The sequence below is a fragment of the Trichomycterus rosablanca genome, chromosome 1 (genome assembly GCF_030014385.1).
Source record: "Trichomycterus rosablanca isolate fTriRos1 chromosome 1, fTriRos1.hap1, whole genome shotgun sequence".
In the NCBI taxonomy this organism is placed as follows: domain Eukaryota; kingdom Metazoa; phylum Chordata; class Actinopteri; order Siluriformes; family Trichomycteridae; genus Trichomycterus; species Trichomycterus rosablanca.
In genome coordinates this window covers 60,284,362-60,304,758 of record NC_085988.1, presented here as the reverse complement: position 1 = coordinate 60,304,758, position 20,397 = coordinate 60,284,362, and the positions used below count along the sequence as shown (strand labels likewise).

At 39.1% G+C, this 20,397-nt stretch overlaps 1 protein-coding gene across 6 annotated transcripts in view; it reads left to right on the top strand.

Annotated features, from left to right (window-relative positions):
* Positions 1-20,397, top strand: part of abcc9 (ATP-binding cassette, sub-family C (CFTR/MRP), member 9) — a 90,437-nt gene that overhangs the window by 45,568 nt on the left and 24,472 nt on the right. For 5 of the 6 annotated variants that reach the window (XM_062994705.1, XM_062994708.1, XM_062994704.1 and 2 more), the window contains 14 exons: positions 5,334-5,435; positions 8,339-8,423; positions 8,612-8,692; positions 8,919-9,056; positions 9,950-10,075; positions 10,579-10,678; positions 10,776-11,062; positions 13,587-13,738; positions 15,141-15,210; positions 15,392-15,549; positions 15,626-15,718; positions 17,688-17,790; positions 17,879-17,989; positions 19,714-19,834. In XM_062994705.1, the coding sequence (XP_062850775.1) occupies positions 5,334-5,435; positions 8,339-8,423; positions 8,612-8,692; positions 8,919-9,056; positions 9,950-10,075; positions 10,579-10,678; positions 10,776-11,062; positions 13,587-13,738; positions 15,141-15,210; positions 15,392-15,549; positions 15,626-15,718; positions 17,688-17,790; positions 17,879-17,989; positions 19,714-19,834 (1,727 nt within the window). Of the gene's footprint in view, positions 1-897; positions 937-1,227; positions 1,264-5,333; positions 5,436-8,338; positions 8,424-8,611; positions 8,693-8,918; positions 9,057-9,949; positions 10,076-10,578; positions 10,679-10,775; positions 11,063-13,586; positions 13,739-15,140; positions 15,211-15,391; positions 15,550-15,625; positions 15,719-17,687; positions 17,791-17,878; positions 17,990-19,713; positions 19,835-20,397 lie in introns of all 6 variants that reach the window. The other variant, XM_062994709.1, reaches the window with a different exon arrangement.

The following is a 20,397-nucleotide window of genomic DNA, read 5'->3' as shown; positions in this document are numbered from 1 at the left end:
AAAACCTCAGACAGCATTGTGATATACAGTATGTAGCCACATGGGCTCGGGAGAACCGTTTCTCTTGGCCTATGCTCATCTCAGATGGACTGAAATACTATGGAAACGTGTGCTGGGGTTAGATGAGTCCATGTTTTAGCTTGTTTTAGGGAAAAATGGACATTGAGTTCTCCATGCCAACAACATAAAGAACCATCCAGACTGTTATCAATAAAAGGCAGAAAAACACAGCATTTGATCTGTCATAGTATGAGGGTGCATCAGTGTCTATGATATGGGTGACCTGGGTATGTGTGAAGCTGCAATTGATGCATAGGGATTTTAGAGGGACACATGTCGCCATCAAGATGACATCTTTTGCTAGGAAGTCCATGGTTATTTTGGCAAGACAATGCCAGGCTTCATTCTGCACGCTACAAGATGGATTTTAAGAAACAGAGTGCCTGTGCTTGAATGACCTGAAGAATGGATACAAATTTCATTTACAAAACAATTAGCAAAATGCTAATGATTGCAATTAATAATAAAGCGAATGTAACATGCATTAGAATGCATTTTATGAAATGTCCCAACTCTTCTGAAAATGGCCTCTGTTTTAAATAGGAAACAACTTTGACCAGTATATAAATGTGCAAAAGGTCATCCAAGAGTTAACATGTAAAGGTGGTTTTGAGTTCAGGAGTACTTCAATATATAAAGGATTTCTTCTCTCTGGAGACAATGAATGCACTCTCCATTTTCAAGTACAAAATTACTGTGGTTATATGGTAACAGAATAAAAAGGAAAGTGCCATTGTCCCTGCAGAGTGCTCTGTGTATGCCAGTGGGCTGTCCACTAACCCTGGTCACACGTGTGTTCTGTCTTTGTGTGTTCTTCCCTTTGCCACACTCAATCAGGCTTCCTGATTGTGAGATGCTCCACGATGGCTGCTTAAGGTATTTTATAGAGGTGTTTACACACACACAAGTGAGCACACACACACACACACACTTTTCAAACCAATAATGACTGCTTCTACCAATCTATCGCCAAGCAAAACTGCTTTATTCTTTGGTGTAGGTAGGTGTGAAGACTGGTGTGGCTTTTAAAGTGTGGGGATTATAAATGATTGCAAAAAAAAAATCAGTAAAGCATGGAGTGTGAGCTGAGTGTTCTGTTTATTTTTTTAAATAATACTGGCCTGATTTACATGACTTACAAATGAATGTTTTGAACCCTGTCGACAGAGAATATGGCACAGCTTTGTCTCATGAAGAACGGAGGTACTTGTTTGCACTCTTATGTATAACAGAAGTGCAGTGGTCCATCAGTCCATCCTTATTTCTACTGAGCCATTCATCCATCATCTCCATGCGTTTTTTTAAATCGTGGTGTGAGAAATGTGTCAGTGTTAAAATGTTGGGAGTCTGGAGCAGAAATCAATTTTTAGGTGAAATGAACAAGGGTTCTTGAACAAGTTTCAATTTATATTTAAAAGTCAATTTATTAAGAATTTCAAAAACACATTACATCACTTTTCTACACAGTCATCTTCCAATGCATTTTTTCCAGCGTCGTACCAACTTTTTAATGTCATCAGCAAAAAATTTATTTAGTTGAGCACGTAGCCACTGATGTACCGCTGCTTTCACATCATCATCGCATAAAAATCTTCTTCCCCTTAAAGCTTCTTTGAGCGTCCAAAAAGGTGGAAATCAGATGGCGCTAAATCCAGACTATAAGCTCTCTCTCCGTCTCTCAGACACGACCAATTACTACTCCTCCCACCTTCACCGTTTCCAACCAAAATATAAAAGTGCGGAAACTTTTTGAAGATTCCTCGTACAGTAAAATTTATACTGTTACAAAAAACTTATTAAGTTTACCTAGTTGGTTGTTTAGGGATGCAACCAAATGCTGCTTCATGTTGGATTCTTTAATATTTTTTGAAGAATGTACACTTGCATACAGTGTATCACAAAAGTGAGTACACCCCTCACATTTCTGCAAATATTTCATTATATCTTTTCATGGGACAACACTATAGACATGAAACTTGGATATAAGTTAGAGTAGTCAGTGTACAGCTTGTATAGCAGTGTAGATTTACTGTCTTCTGAAAATAACTCAACACACAGCCATTAATGTCTAAATAGCTGGCAACATAAGTGAGTACACCCCACAGTGAACATGTCCAAATTGTGCCCAAAGTGTCAATATTTTGTGTGACCACCATTATTATCCAGCACTGCCTTAACCCTCCTGGGCATGGAATTCACCAGAGCTGCACAGGTTGCTACTGGAATCCTCTTCCACTCCTCCATGATGACATCACGGAGCTGGTGGATGTTAGACACCTTGAACTCCTCCACCTTCCACTTGAGGATGCGCCACAGGTGCTCAATTGGGTTTAGTCCATCACCTTTACCTTCAGCTTCCTCAGCAAGGCAGTTGTCATCTTGGAGGTTGTGTTTGGGGTCGTTATCCTGTTGGAAAACTGCCATGAGGCCCAGTTTTCGAAGGGAGGGGATCATGCTCTGTTTCAGAATGTCACAGTACATGTTGGAATTCATGTTTCCCTCAATGAACTGCAGCTCCCCAGTGCCAGCAACACTCATGCAGCCCAAGACCATGATGCTACCACCACCATGCTTGACTGTAGGCAAGATACAGTTGTCTTGGTACTTCTCACCAGGGCGCCGCCACACATGCTGGACACCATCTGAGCCAAACAAGTTTATCTTGGTCTCGTCAGACCACAGGGCATTCCAGTAATCCATGTTCTTGGACTGCTTGTCTTCAGCAAACTGTTTGCGGGCTTTCTTGTGCGTCAGCTTCCTTCTGGGATGATGACCATGCAGACCGAGTTGATGCAGTGTGCGGCGTATGGTCTGAGCACTGACAGGCTGACCTCCCACGTCTTCAACCTCTGCAGCAATGCTGGCAGCACTCATGTGTCTATTTTTTAAAGCCAACCTCTGGATATGACGCCGAACACGTGGACTCAACTTCTTTGGTCGACCCTGGCGAAGCCTGTTCCGAGTGGAACCTGTCCTGGAAAACCGCTGTATGACCTTGGCCACCATGCTGTAGCTTAGTTTCAGGGTGTTAGCAATCTTCTTATAGCCCAGGCCATCTTTGTGGAGAGCAACAATTCTATTTCTCACATCCTCAGAGAGTTCTTTGCCATGAGGTGCCATGTTGAATATCCAGTGGCCAGTATGAGAGAATTGTACCCAAAACACCAAATTTAACAGCCCTGCTCCCCATTTACACCTGGGACCTCGACACATGACACCAGGGAGGGACAACGACACATTTGGGCACAATTTGGACATGTTCACTGTGGGGTGTACTCACTTATGTTGCCAGCTATTTAGACATTAATGGCTGTGTGTTGAGTTATTTTCAGAAGACAGTAAATCTACACTGCTATACAAGTTGTACACTGACTACTCTAAGTTATATCCAAGTTTCATGTCTATAGTGTTGTCCCATGAAAAGATATAATGAAATATTTGCAGAAATGTGAGGGGTGTACTCACTTTTGTGATACACTGTACATTACTCACAATCTGAAGCTTTGCGGCCTGGGCTTTACCCTTATGTGAAGTTCATGTACTTGAGCTGACTCAAACTTTTTTAATGTGCTGCTGTTTAAACCTTTAAACTGTAGTGGAAAATAAATTGGTTGATTAATCAATTAAAAAGGACAAATACCTTTTTAACAGAGAGCCAAATGAAATAAGAACATGTTTTTCCTTAAATAAAAATTATTATTGTATAAATTAAAGATGTTTTTCTGTCTACTACAGTTGTAAATTTGATTTAAATTCATTTTATTTACCTCAGCCACTTTGTCCTGGTCAGGGTTGCGGCTGGTTTGTTTCCTTTAGGAGACACTGTAGAACAGATGTAGAAGCAGTAACATATACTTTCATGTGCTTATGGTTATTTAATTTAGATTGTAGATTAGACTTAAAATCAGGTAAAAGTACTTTTTGTCATTTTTGTCATTTCTGATGGGTTAATCTGCTTTCACTTTGGCCTGTAAGTAAACTGATTCATAGACCCCAAAATTTATAATTTAGCACTTGCAGTTACAATGCTACTTAGAATATAATGTATTTTGGCCAAAAAAAAAAAAAAAAAAAACCTTTATAGTCCAATTCTTTTAAAAGAAGAAAGACTTTGGTGCAGCGGGATATTCCGCTAGCACAAGAGCGCCGAGATTCTGAACTCCTCGGTTCGAAACTCGACGTTGACACCGGTCGGCTGGGTGCCATCTAGCGGGCATAATTGGCCGTGCCTGCAGCAGACACGGTTCTGCTAGGGCAGAATAACCGGACTATGTGGGTGGGGTCTTCAAACGCTGTGTAAAGCCCCTGATTGGCAGATAGAGAGGCGCCTGTGCAGAAAACATGGGTGAAAAAGGGTTCCGCTAAAGGCTGCGTGTGGGTTGGAGGAGGCGTGAGCAGCACTATACCCACCTCGACTGCAATCAGGGATCCCCCAGCAGTGGAAGACAAATTGACCATGCTAAAATTGGGAGAAAATAGGAGAAAATGCATAAATAAAATATATATAAAAAAAGTAGAAAGGCTTTTTCTTCCTCTACTGACTTCTGTGCACCACATGTTATTTTGTTTGCAGTTTTTATACATGTGTCCTTAGTGATTGTTTGTTGTATACCAGGTAGAAATATAACCTATTTTGCTTTGTTCTCTTTATCCACAATACATTTCATACTGCCTTGCACACTGATACTGGCGCATTTAATCTTTTTCATGAGGGTGGTGTGCTGTAAATAATATAATTAATTAATTAATATGCAGGTAGACGTATGTTAGGTATTAACATTTGTTAGGTAGTTTCTTAAATTCACTCAAAGTCCTGCCCCTTAAACTAGACTAGAACTTAACCAGGAGAAGAATCATTCGTTGAATCTCGTACGAGGAAAGCACCCAGACCAGACACCAAGTCAAAGTATGAATGCCTTAGTTTATTAAAATAAAACTGAGTTTTTATAAAGACCAGAAAAGTGTGTGTGTGAGAGAGAGAGAGAGAGAGAGAGAGAGAGAGTGTGTGTGATAATTGAGTCTAAATAATGTGATGGCTGAGTTAAGGATTTTCATAGATTTAACCAGTTTCTGTAAAACACACAGACTAGCAATAACCTGCAGTGATAAACTTTTTTGATCATGAGTTTTGACTCCCTGCATTTTTTCCTATTTTTAAATCATCACTAACATTGTGGCTTTGTCAGTTTTTTGAATGCTTGGTGGTTTTGAATGTTTTGTTAATGGTTATAAATGAGGCTTTTATTAATTGAATCTCTGTGTCTCATTTGCAGTAAGAACAGGTACTCTGTGGCCTATGCAGCTCAGAAGTCATGGCTGCTAAATGCTACCGTGGAGGAAAACATCACATTTGGAATTCCTTTTAGCAAGCAGAGGTAAGAGGTTCATCTTAGTTTTTATCTACAAATATATTCATCATGGGCAACAACTGAGAAATCTTAGCACAAACTGGCCATGTTCCTTCAAGGTCTCTATAAAAAAGAGCAGAGCAGCCACTCGACTTACTCACACAGTCTGCATCCAGCATGCATCCATGTGTGGGGCCCGCTCATAAGAGTGTTGTCACATGCTTGGTTGCAATAGCCGGTAAGTTCCCTGAAAAGAAAATGTCCACATTAGCGCCAGCATAAAACCAGACTGGACTGAGCCTGGTTGTGGGAAGTAAATTAATGCTTAATGAGTCATTAACAGCACGACAAGTGGACATGACGCTGTATGACACGTGGGCCTCTTACAATTCTTAGGAAAACCTTAGCCTGTTTGTACAGTTTTAACCTTCTTTTTTACTTTTAACCTACCAAAAAGTACACTATGTCTTATGTCTTATAATTAGGGCTCTACTAAATAAAAGTGCCACATTTCACGACACATAAATTAAATGATAGAATAAATGGAAACTACAACACACAGCACAGCCTACCCTAATGGTGGAATGTAAACCTCCAGCGACAGTCTCAAACACGAAAATACTTGTCTGTGTTTTGACACTCGTTGCATTCACAAAATTGGTTGGGAGTTTTCCCTGAGTAGTGTTTTTAGCTGCTTTACATTTCGACATCTTGGACATTTTGACTAACCGATTGCTAACTGAATTGCCGTAGGATTCCTAGGACCACCTCATAGTGCAAATTAACCAGTAAATGTGAAATACTTGAATGATATGCAAATGAAGTTAAATCACTAAACGCAAACCTTACATTTTGAATTTCACAGCAAATAACATATTACACGGGAAGCAGCTCATTTCACGGTCTGTGATACGATTTTTATAGCCGTGATTTAGGTAGGGCCTTACTTAAAATAAAGTGCTTTATCAAATTTATATTAATAATTCATTTAATAACCAGTAAAACAATGTCAGAATTTCCTCTTTATCTTATTGTTTTATATATCAGTTGTTTTTGTAAATTTTTTTGTGCTATGCTGTCAAACGATTGAATTTACATAAAACTTTAAAGCACATGAATAGACAACGATCTACAGTGTAATGATTGACCATCCAAAACCAGTATCAACTGTTAAACAATCTAGACAATGATTGATTAAATATATATTGTAAATATAATTAATAGCACACAGTATAAATTATGAACTGTATCACAATCTAAAATCCAGGATATAACATCTAATCCTTGCTAATGACATGCTGTATGTTGCTGTCTTCAGGCAGGGTGTAAGAAGTCTGAAGTCTGCAAAAAGTACTTTAAGCATTAATGTGACTTGCCCTTTCTTGCATCTACTCCAACCATAGTGGGAACAGGACTTGAACCTTTGTTGAGTCCTTTGTTCAAAAGTTCAATATCCTGACTGCTGAGGCACCCCTAAGACCTTTCAGTACTGCCAAATTGAACGCATTATATAAACATTTAATATTAACAATTATTAGGTTTGTTTTAACATCATTATTTTTTCCACATTGCAAATTACAAAAAGACAAAATTGTCCATGACTGTGTTCGATATAACCTTGTGTGACCTGATGAACCTTGTGTAATGAGTAACTACCATTTCCGTCATGAATGTAACCAAAGTGTAAAAAAAGAAATGTCTTAAATGTAGTTAAAATGTCTTGTGTAGTTAAATTTGTGTAATGTGCTCTACTGCTCTATTACTGTATTATACCTTTTGCAATTGTTGTTTTATAAATGTAAACATTGTCTAAAATTCAAAGATTAATGTGAGTGTACTTGATCATGTCCCAATGTGCCCCCAAAAATGTCATCTATGACAGCGGTCCCCAACTTTTTTTGCACCACGGCCTGGTTTCATACAGGGTGTCCCAAAATGAACTGACATTTTATTTTTTTAATAAAAGACATTTTTTATTTGAACATTAATAATGTTTTGCTTTATTTAAAAGTAAAGACGTGGAAGTTATGTATGAAAGAAAACATCTGACAAATGACCCCCTTGACCGTGGCAGCACATGTTCACTCTTTTGATGAAATTTTCCATGACACGTTGACATAATTGCTGAGAAATTTCAGCAATGTTGTGTCGAATTTCTTCTTTGAGGTCCTCAATGGATTGTTGTTTGTTGGTGTACACTTTATCCTTAAGATAACCCCAAAGAAAGAAGTCTAACGGCGCCAAATCACATGATCTTGGCGGCCAATTCACATCACCATTTGTAATGTGAATTTTTACAATTACAAATTTTTACAAAGTTGTTCGATTGTGTACCTTTTCATGATTTAACCTCAACATTTACTAATGACAGCAATTTAAAAATCTCTAACTCTGGTTTTGCTGCGAAAAAATTGCTGCAAATTTTAAATGTCAGTTTATTTTGGGACACCCAGTATAAGGTATAATTTCACAGACTGGCAGAATTGGGTGAATTTAAAATAAAATTATATGATGAGCATAATAAAAAAAAACTCAAAGTGCATAACGATACTAGTCACCAGTTATGGAAAATCAGTGGGAACCCTGAGCGTTTTTTGACTGCAACGAGACGCTCCAACCTATGGGTGATACAAGACAATAACACCGAAACTGTTACTCCATAACTTTGTTTTGGTTGGCGTCACTGCAGAAAATCCCTTTTAACAAAGATAGGACATTGGAAATGTAAGCAGTGTTTTCATTGCTTTAGTAGCGATCTATAATTATTTATTATAAATCACCCACAGACCGGTGGCCCGGTGGTTGGGGACCACTGATCTATGATATCTATTAATGAATTTTTGATTGAGAAAACTTTTTTGTTAAAAACTGTGTGGTCATTAGTAATAGAATGTATTAGTAATGGGACTTCCTTTGTCTTAATCATCCAGATACAAGGCTGTAATTGATGCTTGCTCGCTGCAGCCAGATATTGACCTCCTTCCTTTCGGGGACCAGACTGAAATTGGAGAAAGGGTGAGAGCCAAGCCTTTTATTTCCAGTCTCTGTCCACTATTTACATGTTCTCTGTAGACATTAGATCACTGATGTAACCAGATTAAGCATTATTAATAAACACCAAGCTAAGACTACTATTTCAGAAATGAAGAATGGAAACTCAGTCATTGTTCATCATAATTGTATCTATGTGCTATGTCATTCAGGGAATAAACCTAAGTGGAGGTCAGAGGCAGAGGATCTGTGTGGCCAGAGCTCTCTATCAGAACACCAACATTGTTTTTCTGGTGAGAAATCTAATTTAGGAATGTTATCCATGGCCAAGTATTATGTATGGCATTATGTATGGCAGTGTGATACAGTATAACATTTTCTTTTCAGACCACCCTTGTATGACCACAGTCCTTTAATTCAATATCTTAATTACACCCAGATGACACATCTCTATGACGCATAACAAACAATACAGACTTTGGTGTTCAATAAGGTTTACTGTCTATTGTCCACCCATAGGATGACCCATTCTCTGCTCTGGACATTCATCTGAGTGACCACCTGATGCAGGAAGGCATTCTCAAGTTCCTGCAGGATGATAAGCGCACTGTGGTCTTGGTTACGCACAAACTGCAGTACCTTATTCACGCTGACTGGGTTGGTATCAGCAACAGTTGAAAAATAATCAGAATTTAAAGTGTTTTAAATGACATCATATTTAACCCTTTATGTTTTGTTCTTTAATATACTGCCATTGCAAATATTCACAACAAATGTATGTATGTCTTTGAACTTGCTATATAGCAATGTACACACTGTGAAAAAGTATTTACCCCCTTCCGATTTTCTTGTCACATTTAAATGTTTAGGATCTTCCAAGTAATTTCAACATAAGATAAAGAAAGCATGAGTAAAATGCACAAAACACAGCTTTTAAATGATCATTCCATTTATTGACAAGGCCTATTTTCAGAAAAGTTGGAACACTTTTTAAAAATGCAATAAAAACTAAATATTTGTAATTTGTTAAATCACTTGACCCTTTATTTAACTGACAAAAGAACATAGAAAAGATTATCAGTGTTTTCAATGATAATTCATTCCTCTGTTCCACTCAAAAAAGCTGGAGTAGAGGCATGTTTACCACTGGATTATGTTACCTTTTCTTTTAATCATACTTTTTATCAATTGTAATCTTCTCTTCATGATGCGCCATTCAATTCCATAAGTCCAATGAGCTGGACTACAGGCAAGCCAATCAAGCACACACACTCTGTGTGTACAAAGATATAAAAAATGCAGTGTTTCTTGCATTTACTTTGACTTTTTTATTTGTTTACATCCATTCTTGCCTTTAGGCCTGCAACACATTCCAAAAAAGTTATTTAGGCAGTTACTTTTTTATGGCACTATATGTACAAAACCCATTTTCAAAAAAGTTGGGACATTTTGTAGCATGCAGTAAATACAGGCTGTTGTGATTTACATTTTATTGTTTGATAATTTAGTTTGTACCTTTATAACTTACTGTTTTTTTTATTGTATATCAGATAATAGCAATGAAGGATGGATCTGTGCTGAGAGAGGGGACTCTAAAGGACATTCAGACTCATGATGTAGAGTTATATGAACACTGGAAAACACTGATGAATAGGCAGGACCAGGAGCTGGAGAAGGTCAGGTTTGCTTTACTCATATTAGGGATGGGCATTTAGGGCAAACTTACTATTCAACATTTTCAGTGCATGAAAGAATATATTATGAAGCATTGGGAATGGTTTGTTACTCTATTTTATTTTATTTTATCTGAATCACACCTAACTCTATAACGCAAGACTCATAAAGCCATCCATTGCAAATTTTTGAACAAAGATTATGTGACATCATAGGCTTAGAATTTTGGACTTATAAACAACAGCAGTTTTACATTTTAGCAACTACACGGGAAGTAACATTAAAACAATAATAATATATTTAATACATTCAAATATTTACAAAAAGTATTTATATTAAAAATATTTATAATATTTTACACACACACACACACACACACACACACACACACACACACACACACACACACACATATTTAAATATCTCCAAATTGTTATTCTGAGCTGGTAGTGTCCTTTCTGCTCAAATCTGTAATATATGTAAATGTACAATTGCTTTATTTCAGGATCCAGAGACCGAAAGTCAGACTACCCTTGAGAGGAAGACCCTGAGAAGAGCTTTCTACTCTAGAGAAGCCAAGAATCAAATTGATGACGAAGATGAAGGTAGGTCTTATTCCCTACATTTTATTTTACATTCAGTCTTATCAGAGAGGCTGGAGGATTTTAATCTTTTGTTGTTGTTTTCAATGGTAATTGACAGAGGAGCAAGAGGAGGAGGACGAGGAGGACAACATGTCCACTACCACCAGCCGTCGTTCAAAGATCCCATGGAGGGTATGCTGGTGTTATATGTCATCCTGCGGCTTTCTCTTGGTCTTCTTGATGGTTGCCTCCAAGCTGGCCAAGCACTCTGTCATGGTGGCTATAGATTACTGGCTAGCAGCATGGACCTCTTCAAGCCCAAATGATATCGGCAATGACATCAGTGGCTTTGGTGTCAATGGCACGAATTACACTCAGGTGTACGAAGCATTGCGAAATGCTGAGGTATGTTTTTTTTTCTCTCTCTCTTTTTGGCCTTTGACTAAGAAATCTGACAAATACAGATGTAAGACAAACTTTGTGAACCCTTAGGAATTTCCTGCATCTTACCTGGATGTGTGCATGACTTATTACAAAGTGCAATCTGATCCTCATTCACAGCAAGGTTTTACAGGATAAACACGTGCTGAATAAAATAAATAACACACAAACAATCATAATTGTTATGAGGGATCTTCAAAAAGTGTCCGCACTTTTATATTTTGATTGGAAGCAGTGAGGGTGGGAGGAGTAGTAATTGGTCGTGTCTGAAGGACTGAGAGAGAGCTTATAGTCCGGATTTAACGCCATCTGATTTCCACCTTTTTGACCGCTCAAAGAAGCTTTAAGGGGAAAAAGATTTTCATGTGATGATGTGAAAGCAGCGGTGCATCAGTGGCTACGCGCTCAACCACAAACATTTTTTGGTACGATGCTAGGAAAAATGCATCGGAAGGTGACTATGTTTAATGTTTTAAAAAGTGTGGAAACTTTTTGAAGAACCCTCATATTATCTGTTTAATGCATTAATCAATGACTCATAGTCCAGGATGGAAAATGGATGTAAACTCTTATATTTAGAGTAGATTATTTATTCACTTATAAGCAATAGTAAATGTCTTGTTGCATCCAGCATCTTGGGTAACCAAGTTTTGGGTAATATTCTTGTACTATTTCTTATGGCACTTTTCTTAATAATTGTAAACTGTCCAAACTATGGCAAAATAGCATGGTGGCCCAAAGCATGGTTCTCCCTCCACCATACCTTATAGTTTGGACGGATTTGGTGTGAGCCAGGTTCCACTGAGGTTCCACTGTGAAACACTGTGTGCAAGACAGGAATATTCTGAACAGGGTGCCAATTCATTGCATGGATTTGGCCATGGCAAAACCAGTTGCCATAACCAGTCATGTCTGTGTAGATGCCCAGCCAGCCGATTGAGATTTAAATCTGGATCTCAGCAGTGGTGGGCTAATGTAATAACCCACTGTGCAAGTGCAGAATAACAATGTTGTCCTTTGTAAACTTGATAAATGCATTTTGTGGCGTATTTCCATTAACAACATTTGTATTTGGTGTTTTCTTATAGTAAACACATGAACAGAGACTGTAGAGAGTTGAGAAGATTTCAGCAGGTGTTTTGCTTTTACCCTTGGCTTTTTTCACCTTTGATAGTGTTGGTGTAATTAGTACAGGACACCTGCTCTTATAGCAAGTACAGTTCTCAGTTGCCGACAGCTTGTCTAATTGTGGACTGATGAGTAAACAAATGCATTTATAGACTTTTTTTAGCTTCAGAGATAAGGAACAGGTGCCAACCGAGGAGCCAGCAACACTGCGAAAAAAACAAAACATGATTAATTACACCTCACTTTACCTAGAGCAAATTAAGGCTCAACAAGGTGCAGGTGACTGTCAGTTAAGCATGCCAATCATCTGCGTTGTCATTTCCCCCCTGCTGGCCATGGCAGATGGGCATGATTCTGCGAATCTTCACAGCAGGTGGGCCTGTTACAGTTCTTCTGCAAAAAATCCTTGAAATGTGTTTTGGTTGGGGCATGGTTTCCATTAGTAAATATTCCTGGGACAAAATATAGATTCACATGATCTCTTCTCAATAGTTGAAACTCTTGACTTGAAATTGAAAGCAATCATTCTATAATTTCACATAACTTGACTGTGAATGACTAATCAATGTTCATTGGTGGCATGTCTCTGTTACAAAATCCGGTCTTGCCAAATATAGCTGGCTGAGGGGTTCCTATTAACTGTCAGTCACCTGCGCTTGACTGAGCATTAATTGTTTCTATTTATCATGGTTTCTCCCTCACAGATTTGCCAGCTCCTCTGTTGGGAAACCTGTGGTTTTCTTAAAACTATTATGCTGGGCTTGGATTTTTTCTGTGAACTTATTCACGTTTACATTAGAAAAACCAACACGGATGAGTAAGGTGGCATTACGGGCCTTTTTTAGAGTGGGCCCCACGTTTGGACCGCCTATAAGCATTGGCTACACTACTTTGAGGGAGGGGGGTTGGGTGCCGCTTGTTCATTTAGCTCCGGGTTTTCTTTCTTTCCAAGAGCTTGGTTATTGCAGGCACATTGAGCAGCTTGCCATATTATGACAGCTCTATCCCTTTTCAATCCCCTTTCTCCTCTGTGGGCTGTGGATAATTTTCTGTCTTTAATTTGTTACTTTCTTTCGTTGCTTTGCCTGCTTTTTATTTTCCTGTTATCTTTTTTTGTTTATGTTTACTTAGCCACAGTATCGTTCTACCTGAGTAACGCATCTTAAATATAGGGGTTAATTTTAAATTCTTGCAGGTGTGAGGGTATACCTGCCATGGCGTGAATGGTGAGACCCTGTTACAGAGACCTAGAATTGTCATTTTGTTATTGCTGTTTTGTTATTATACTGTATGTGTAGGCAAACATGACTTGTTGATTTAATGTGTACATTTGTGTGTGTGTTTTTTTTTTGCTTGACAGCATAGATCCTATGTACCGGTGTTTATTATCCTCTGTGGTGCAGGAATAGTTCTGTGTCTTGTCACATCTTTGACTGTAGAGTTTTTGGGCCTTACTGCTGCCAGTAATCTGCACCATAACTTACTGAACAAGATCATTCATGCACCCCTTAGGTAAACACACATCCACATACACACACACGGTAATAAGACTGTGTATAAATGTACTGTACTTGTTTTTTTTTTTTTAGCCTCTTAGTCTACATGACTACAATTGCTTTTTTATTAATGTTAAACTTTAATAGTGCAAGCCTGCTTGTTTACATTTCCTTTGCAACTGACTTCATGGACTTTCCTTAATTAAAACAGTGATAAGAATAGCTTTAACCAAGACTAGAGGGAGATTAAAAACCACATTGTGCATAAATGAAACACCCTCTGTAGGTCAACTAGTGCTAACAGGTGTAAGTGCACTTAATAAAGAAGAGTACATTCTAACAGTATTTAAGATGCCAAAAACACTGCTGCACCTGCTACAATTGTATTAGTACAGCACACACTACAGTGTCATTCCAGGGCTTAGAATGATCCAGCACACATATAATGGTTAGTGGGGGTCCTGTGGAGGTTCTTTTTGATTGATAAATTGGTACAAAGTGTACAGGGCAACGGATAGTAGATGTAGCTTATAAAACCATTAATAAATGTATGTACCATATACACCGATCAGCCATAACATTAAAACCACCTACTTGTTTCTACACTCACTGTCCATTTTGTCAGCTCCACTTACCATACAGAAGTCGTAGTTCTACAATTACTGACACAGCAATGCTGATGGAGTTTTTAAACACCTCACTGTCACTGCTGTACTGAGAATAGTCCACCAACCAAAAATGTATCCAGCCAACAGCACCCGGTGGGCAGCGTCCTGTGACCACTGATGAAGGTCTAGAAGATGACCAACTCAAACAGCAGCAATAGACGAGCGATCGTCTCTGACTTTACATCTACAAGGTGGACCAACTAGGTAGGAGTGTCTAATAGAGTGGACAGTGAGTGGACACGGTATTTAAAAACTCCAGCAGTGCTGCTGTGTCTGATCCACTCATACCAGCACAACACATACTAACACACCACCACCATGTCATTGTCACTGCAGTGCTGAGAATGATCCACCACCTAAATAATACCTACTCTGTTGTGGTCCTTTGGGGGTCCTGACCATTGAAGAACAGCATGAAAGGGGGCTATCAAAGTATGCAGAGAAACAGATGGACTACAGTCAGTAATTGTAGAACCATAAAGTGCTTCTATATGGTAAGTGGAGCTGATAAAATGGACAGTGAGTGTAGAATCAAGGAGGTGGTTTTAATGTTATGGCTGATCAGTGTATGTGTACCTACTAACGTCTTGTTATTATACATATAATGTTAAGTTTCCACACATTTTCTTTTCTTGAATTGCATTTGAGATTGCATAAAATTTCATTTTATTTTCATATAATGATGGAATATTGCTCACATTTTTAGGAATAATGCTCACATTTTCTTTTGTGTATATAAACTCGTTTCAGATTCTTTGACATCACCCCACTTGGTCAAATCCTCAACCGTTTTTCTGCAGACACCAACATTATCGACCAGGTAAGAAATAACAGCTTTTGAATCTTTTACTGTGGAATGTTTCTGCTGCGATAATGCGAGTTTTCCTGTCACACACAGTTGTTGTAACAGGCTAGCAGTATGCTGTGATGTTCAGAAATGCAACATGATCATGCTAATCTTTTAACATGTCCCGCACTTTCACTTCTCTCATTCCATACAGCACATTCCTCCGACACTGGAGTCCCTCACACGCTCCACTCTCCTCTGTCTTTCGGCGATCGGCGTCATTGCTTTTGTCACACCAGCCTTCCTCATCGCTCTGGTGCCTCTTGCAGTGGCATTCTACTTCATTCAGAAGTATTTTCGAGTCGCCTCCAGGTAGGTTCTGATCTAAGTTCTTTATTGGAAGGAGTTCACAATGTGGTACATTTTAACCTTCCACTCTTCCACCCAGAGATCTGCAGGATCTGGATGACTCCACTCAACTTCCTTTGCTCTGCCATTTCTCAGAGACAGCTGAAGGCCTTACTACCATTCGAGCATTCAGGTCAGCTAAACATACAGCCCTCTTTATCCTTAAAATTTTACTTGATGAGACCCCCAAGCATGATGCAGTCCTTCACTTTTATCTCGTTTAAGCAGCAAGCTACCAGTGCTAGTCAGTGCTTTATTTCTTAGAATGCCAGCCCAGAAGAAATGGTCCTTAGTTTGTTTTAAGCTGCAGATTTCATTGGCTTTTACTGCCGACGTCTAACAAATCTATAATCTATGAATCTGTCTAATAAACTGTCACATATGGTTGGACATCTTTTAGACAGATGGATGGATGGATGGATTGATGGACAGATAGACAGAAAGATGGATTGATGGATGGATAGACAGAAGGATGGATGGATGGACAGATAGACAGAAAGATGGATTGATGGGTGGTTGGATGGATGGATGGACAGATAGACAAAGATGGATGGATGGATAGTTGGATGGATGGATGGACAGATAGAAAGATGGATGGATGGATGGATAGACAGACAGATAGATAGAAAGATGGATGGATGGATGGATGGATGGATAGATAGACAGAAAGATGGATGGACAGATAGACAGATGGATGGATGGATGGACAGATAGACATAAAGATGGATGGATGGATGGATAGACATATGGATGGACAGATAGACAGAAAGATGGATGGATGGATGGATGGACAGATAGACAGAAAGATGGATGGATGGATGGACAGATAGACAGAAAGATGGATGGATGGATGGATAGACAGATAGACAGAAAGATGGATGGATGGATGGACAGATAGACATAAAGATGGATGGATGGATGGACAGATAGACAGAAAGATGGATGGATGGACAGATAGACAGAAAGATGGATGGATGGATGGACAGATAGACAGAAAGATTGAAGGATGGATGGATGGATGGACAGATAGACAGAAAGATGGATGGATGGATGGATGGATGGACAGATAGACAGAAAGATGGATGGATGGATGGATGGACAGATAGACAGAAAGATGGATGGATGGATGGATAGACAGAAAGATGGATGGATGGATGGATGGACAGATAGACATAAAGATGGATGGACAGATAGACAGAAAGAAGGATGGATGGATGGACAGATAGACATAAAGATGGATGGATGGATGGATGGACAGATAGACAGAAGGATGGATGGATGGACAGATAGACAGAAAGATGGATGGATGGATAGATGGATGGACAGAAAGATGGATGGATGGACAGATAGACAGAAAGATGGATGGATGGACAGATAGACAGAAAGATGGATGGGTGGACAGATAGACAGAAAGATGGATAGATGGATGGACAGATAGACAGAAAGATGGATGGATGGATGGATGGATGGACGGATAGATAGGTAGGTAGGTAGGTAGGTAGGTAGGTAGGTAGGTAGGTAGGTAGTTTAGGCCTCTTTTCCATGGCACATTACTCTACAGCACAATACGGCTCCCATCCAAATCCTGAACTATCCGTACTGTAATGGCATTCTCATGGGTACTAAGGTATACTGCTCACAGATTTCAAATCTTACCGTACCATAGAGTGCCATGTGGATATGGAGCATTAGGTTCCAGGACCAGTTTCTCTAGATAAGCAAACAAGAGCTCAAATTGCCTCTGTGTGAGCTAATTTAAGAAAGAAATTCAGCCATGAAAGGAAACGTGTTATAATTCAAACCCCTTTGTTGAGGCTGTTATAAACATTACAGCCAGACATCTAATTATACTAATTCAAGTTTAATAAAGATCATCTGCATGTCAGTTATTTTCCCTAGATGAGCAGTAATCCAGAATTAAACAGCTGTCCAGGTTCACCTTTGATGTCCTTTCACAATGTTTAGAATTTTAAAAGCTAACTATTTACATACAGTACAAACTTAAATAAAGAGCTTCTCATCCCAGCTTTTAGCCAAAGTAAACTGTGGTGGTGAGTCATGTAGCTAATCATTGTTTAAAAAGCTACTGCCTCTTTCCTCAGACATGAGGCACGTTTCAAGCAGCGGATGCTGGATCTGACTGATACCAACAATACGGCATACCTCTTCCTCTCTGCTGCCAACAGGTGGCTGGAGGTTCGAACTGTAAGTACATTGGGAGGAAGCAGTGGTTATTGTTGCAAACTTTGGTCCTTTAGTTCTCTCTGTATACAGGTATACTGTTTTCTTTTAGGATTATTTGGGTGCTGTGATCGTCCTCACAGCAGCAGTGGCTGCCATCTGGATGTCGTCCTACGGACTTGCGCCTGGACTGGTTGGACTGGGCTTGACATATGCCCTTACTGTGAGTCACAAACTTTTTCCTACAAGTCTTACTTGAAACCTTCTGAAAAAAGTATTGGGACACCCCTTCAAAATTTTTAATTAATGTGTTTTAGCCACAACAGTTGGTATCAGGTATTATAAATCAGTTATACACTGATCAAGCACCTCCTTGTTTCTACACTCACTGTCCTTTTTATCAGCTCCACTTATAGGAGCACTTTGTAGTTCTACAATCACTGACTGTAGTCCATCTGTTTCTCTGCATGCTTTGTTAGCCCCCTTTCATGCTGTTCTTCAATGGTCAGGACTCTCACAGGACCACTACAGAGTAGGTATTATTTAGGTGGTGGATCATTCTCAGCACTGCAGTGACACTGACATGGTGGTGGTGTGTTAGTGTGTGTTGTGCTGGTATGAGTGGATCAGACACAGCAATGCTGATGGAGTTTTTAAACACCTCACTGTAACTGCTGGACTAAAAATAGTCCACCAACCAAAAATATCCAGCCAACAGCGCCCCGTGGGCAGCGTCCTGTGACTACTGATGAAGGTCTAGAAGATGACCAACTCAAACAGCAGCAATAGATGAGTGATCGTCTCTGACTTTGCATCTACAAGGTGGACCAACTAGGTAGGAGTGTCTAATAGAGTGGACACGGTATTTAAAAACTCCAGCAGCGCAGTGTCTTATCCACTCATACCAGCACAACACACTCATCCACCACCTAAATAATACCTGCTCTGTGGTGGTCCTGTGGGGGTCCTGACCACTGAAGAACAGGGTGAAAGCAGGCTAAAAAGGTATGTAGAGAAATAGATGGACTACAGTCAGTAATTGTAGAACCTCAAAGTGCTTCTATATGGTAAGTGAAGCTGATAAAATGGACAGTGTGTGTAGAAACCAGGAGGTGGTTTTAATGTTATGGCTGATTGGCGTATATAATCATCCCATTCCAAAACAATGGGCATAAGCGTACTCAGTTATGGGAAGACTTTTTACAACATTTTGATGCATGTCTGTAGGAATGTATGCCCATGATGAAAGAGCATCTGTGAGGTCAGGCATTGATGCTGGACATCCCACAAAAGATCCTCTGATTTCTCCCTAGGGTGTTTAGTAGGATTGAGGTCAGGGTTTTATGCAAACTTATTATCTTTATTAACATTGCTTTTGTGTACATGGGGAACAATCAAAGTGGAGCAGGAAAGGGCCTTTTGCATACTGTTGGCATAAAGTTGAAAGCATAGAATACATTTTCTGTCAATAATTTTAAACACCTATTAGTAAGGAGTGTGCATAGTGTTGAAACTGAATCGCCTTGACCCTTACCAGTGTAAAGCGGTGATAAAAATAAAATTAAATGGATTAAATGAAAAACTACATACAAAACTGCATACAAGAGCGCTTGTGTGGTGCAGTGGTAAAACACGCTAGCCTGCCAGTGCTGACATAAAAATTAACAAAGTTACCATAATATATCAGAGCAAATCATAACACCAACCTTAAGGTCTGCTCAGGCATTTTCATGTGCTTATTTTTTATTTAATGTAATTTTTTATGAATTATTTATTTAATCCTATTTTTTTATTATTCATTTACCTCGATTTAACCTCGATTTTTTTTGTGTTATTATGTATTAAAATGAAGAATAATTGTTGCTTCTTCAGTCAAAACTGCATTTAACTAATATAACAGGAATTATTTATTTAATCTAATTTTTTATTATTTATTTATTTGAGCAGGTGACCAATTATCTAAACTGGGTGGTGAGGAACCTGGCAGATCTAGAGGTTCAGATGGCTGCAGTGAAGAAGGTTAACAGCTTCCTGAGCACAGAGTCAGAGAACTACGAGGGATCCATAGGTAATAAGCTCTGTGTTAAAGTGATTATATTCATGTAATGTGAAGAGGGGGGCCACATACTTTTGAACACTGGACACCCAAAAATGACATTTTAACATCTTGAAAAGACTTTTGTACTAGGAATATGATTACAAGAGCTTTAGTGGGGTCAGGCACTTATGTTAAGTATAAAGAACTGTATGCGGTCTGCATTCCTATTAATCCAACTGGAATGAGCTAAGAGGTCTGTGCTGGTAGAACATGCTCCTCCAGACCAAACTATGCGATCCGTTTCTGCTTGGAATTCACTTTGTGCATCGCTGTGTTAGCACTCAAACTGTTGCTCAAAAAGTTGGAAGCACACAATTCGCTAGAATGTCAACGCTTCCTATAGCTATATCATGATGTCTCTACACAGGAATTAAGACGCACAACCAAAAAACCTTTTGACCGGATTGGAGTCATGTTGCAGTGTGCTTTATAATGCTCTGTCTGACACTTGACACGTGGTCTTTGCATTGTGCTCGGCACACTTGGGGTGTGTTCGAAAACCTAGGGAGCTCTCTACATAGTCATCCTACGTG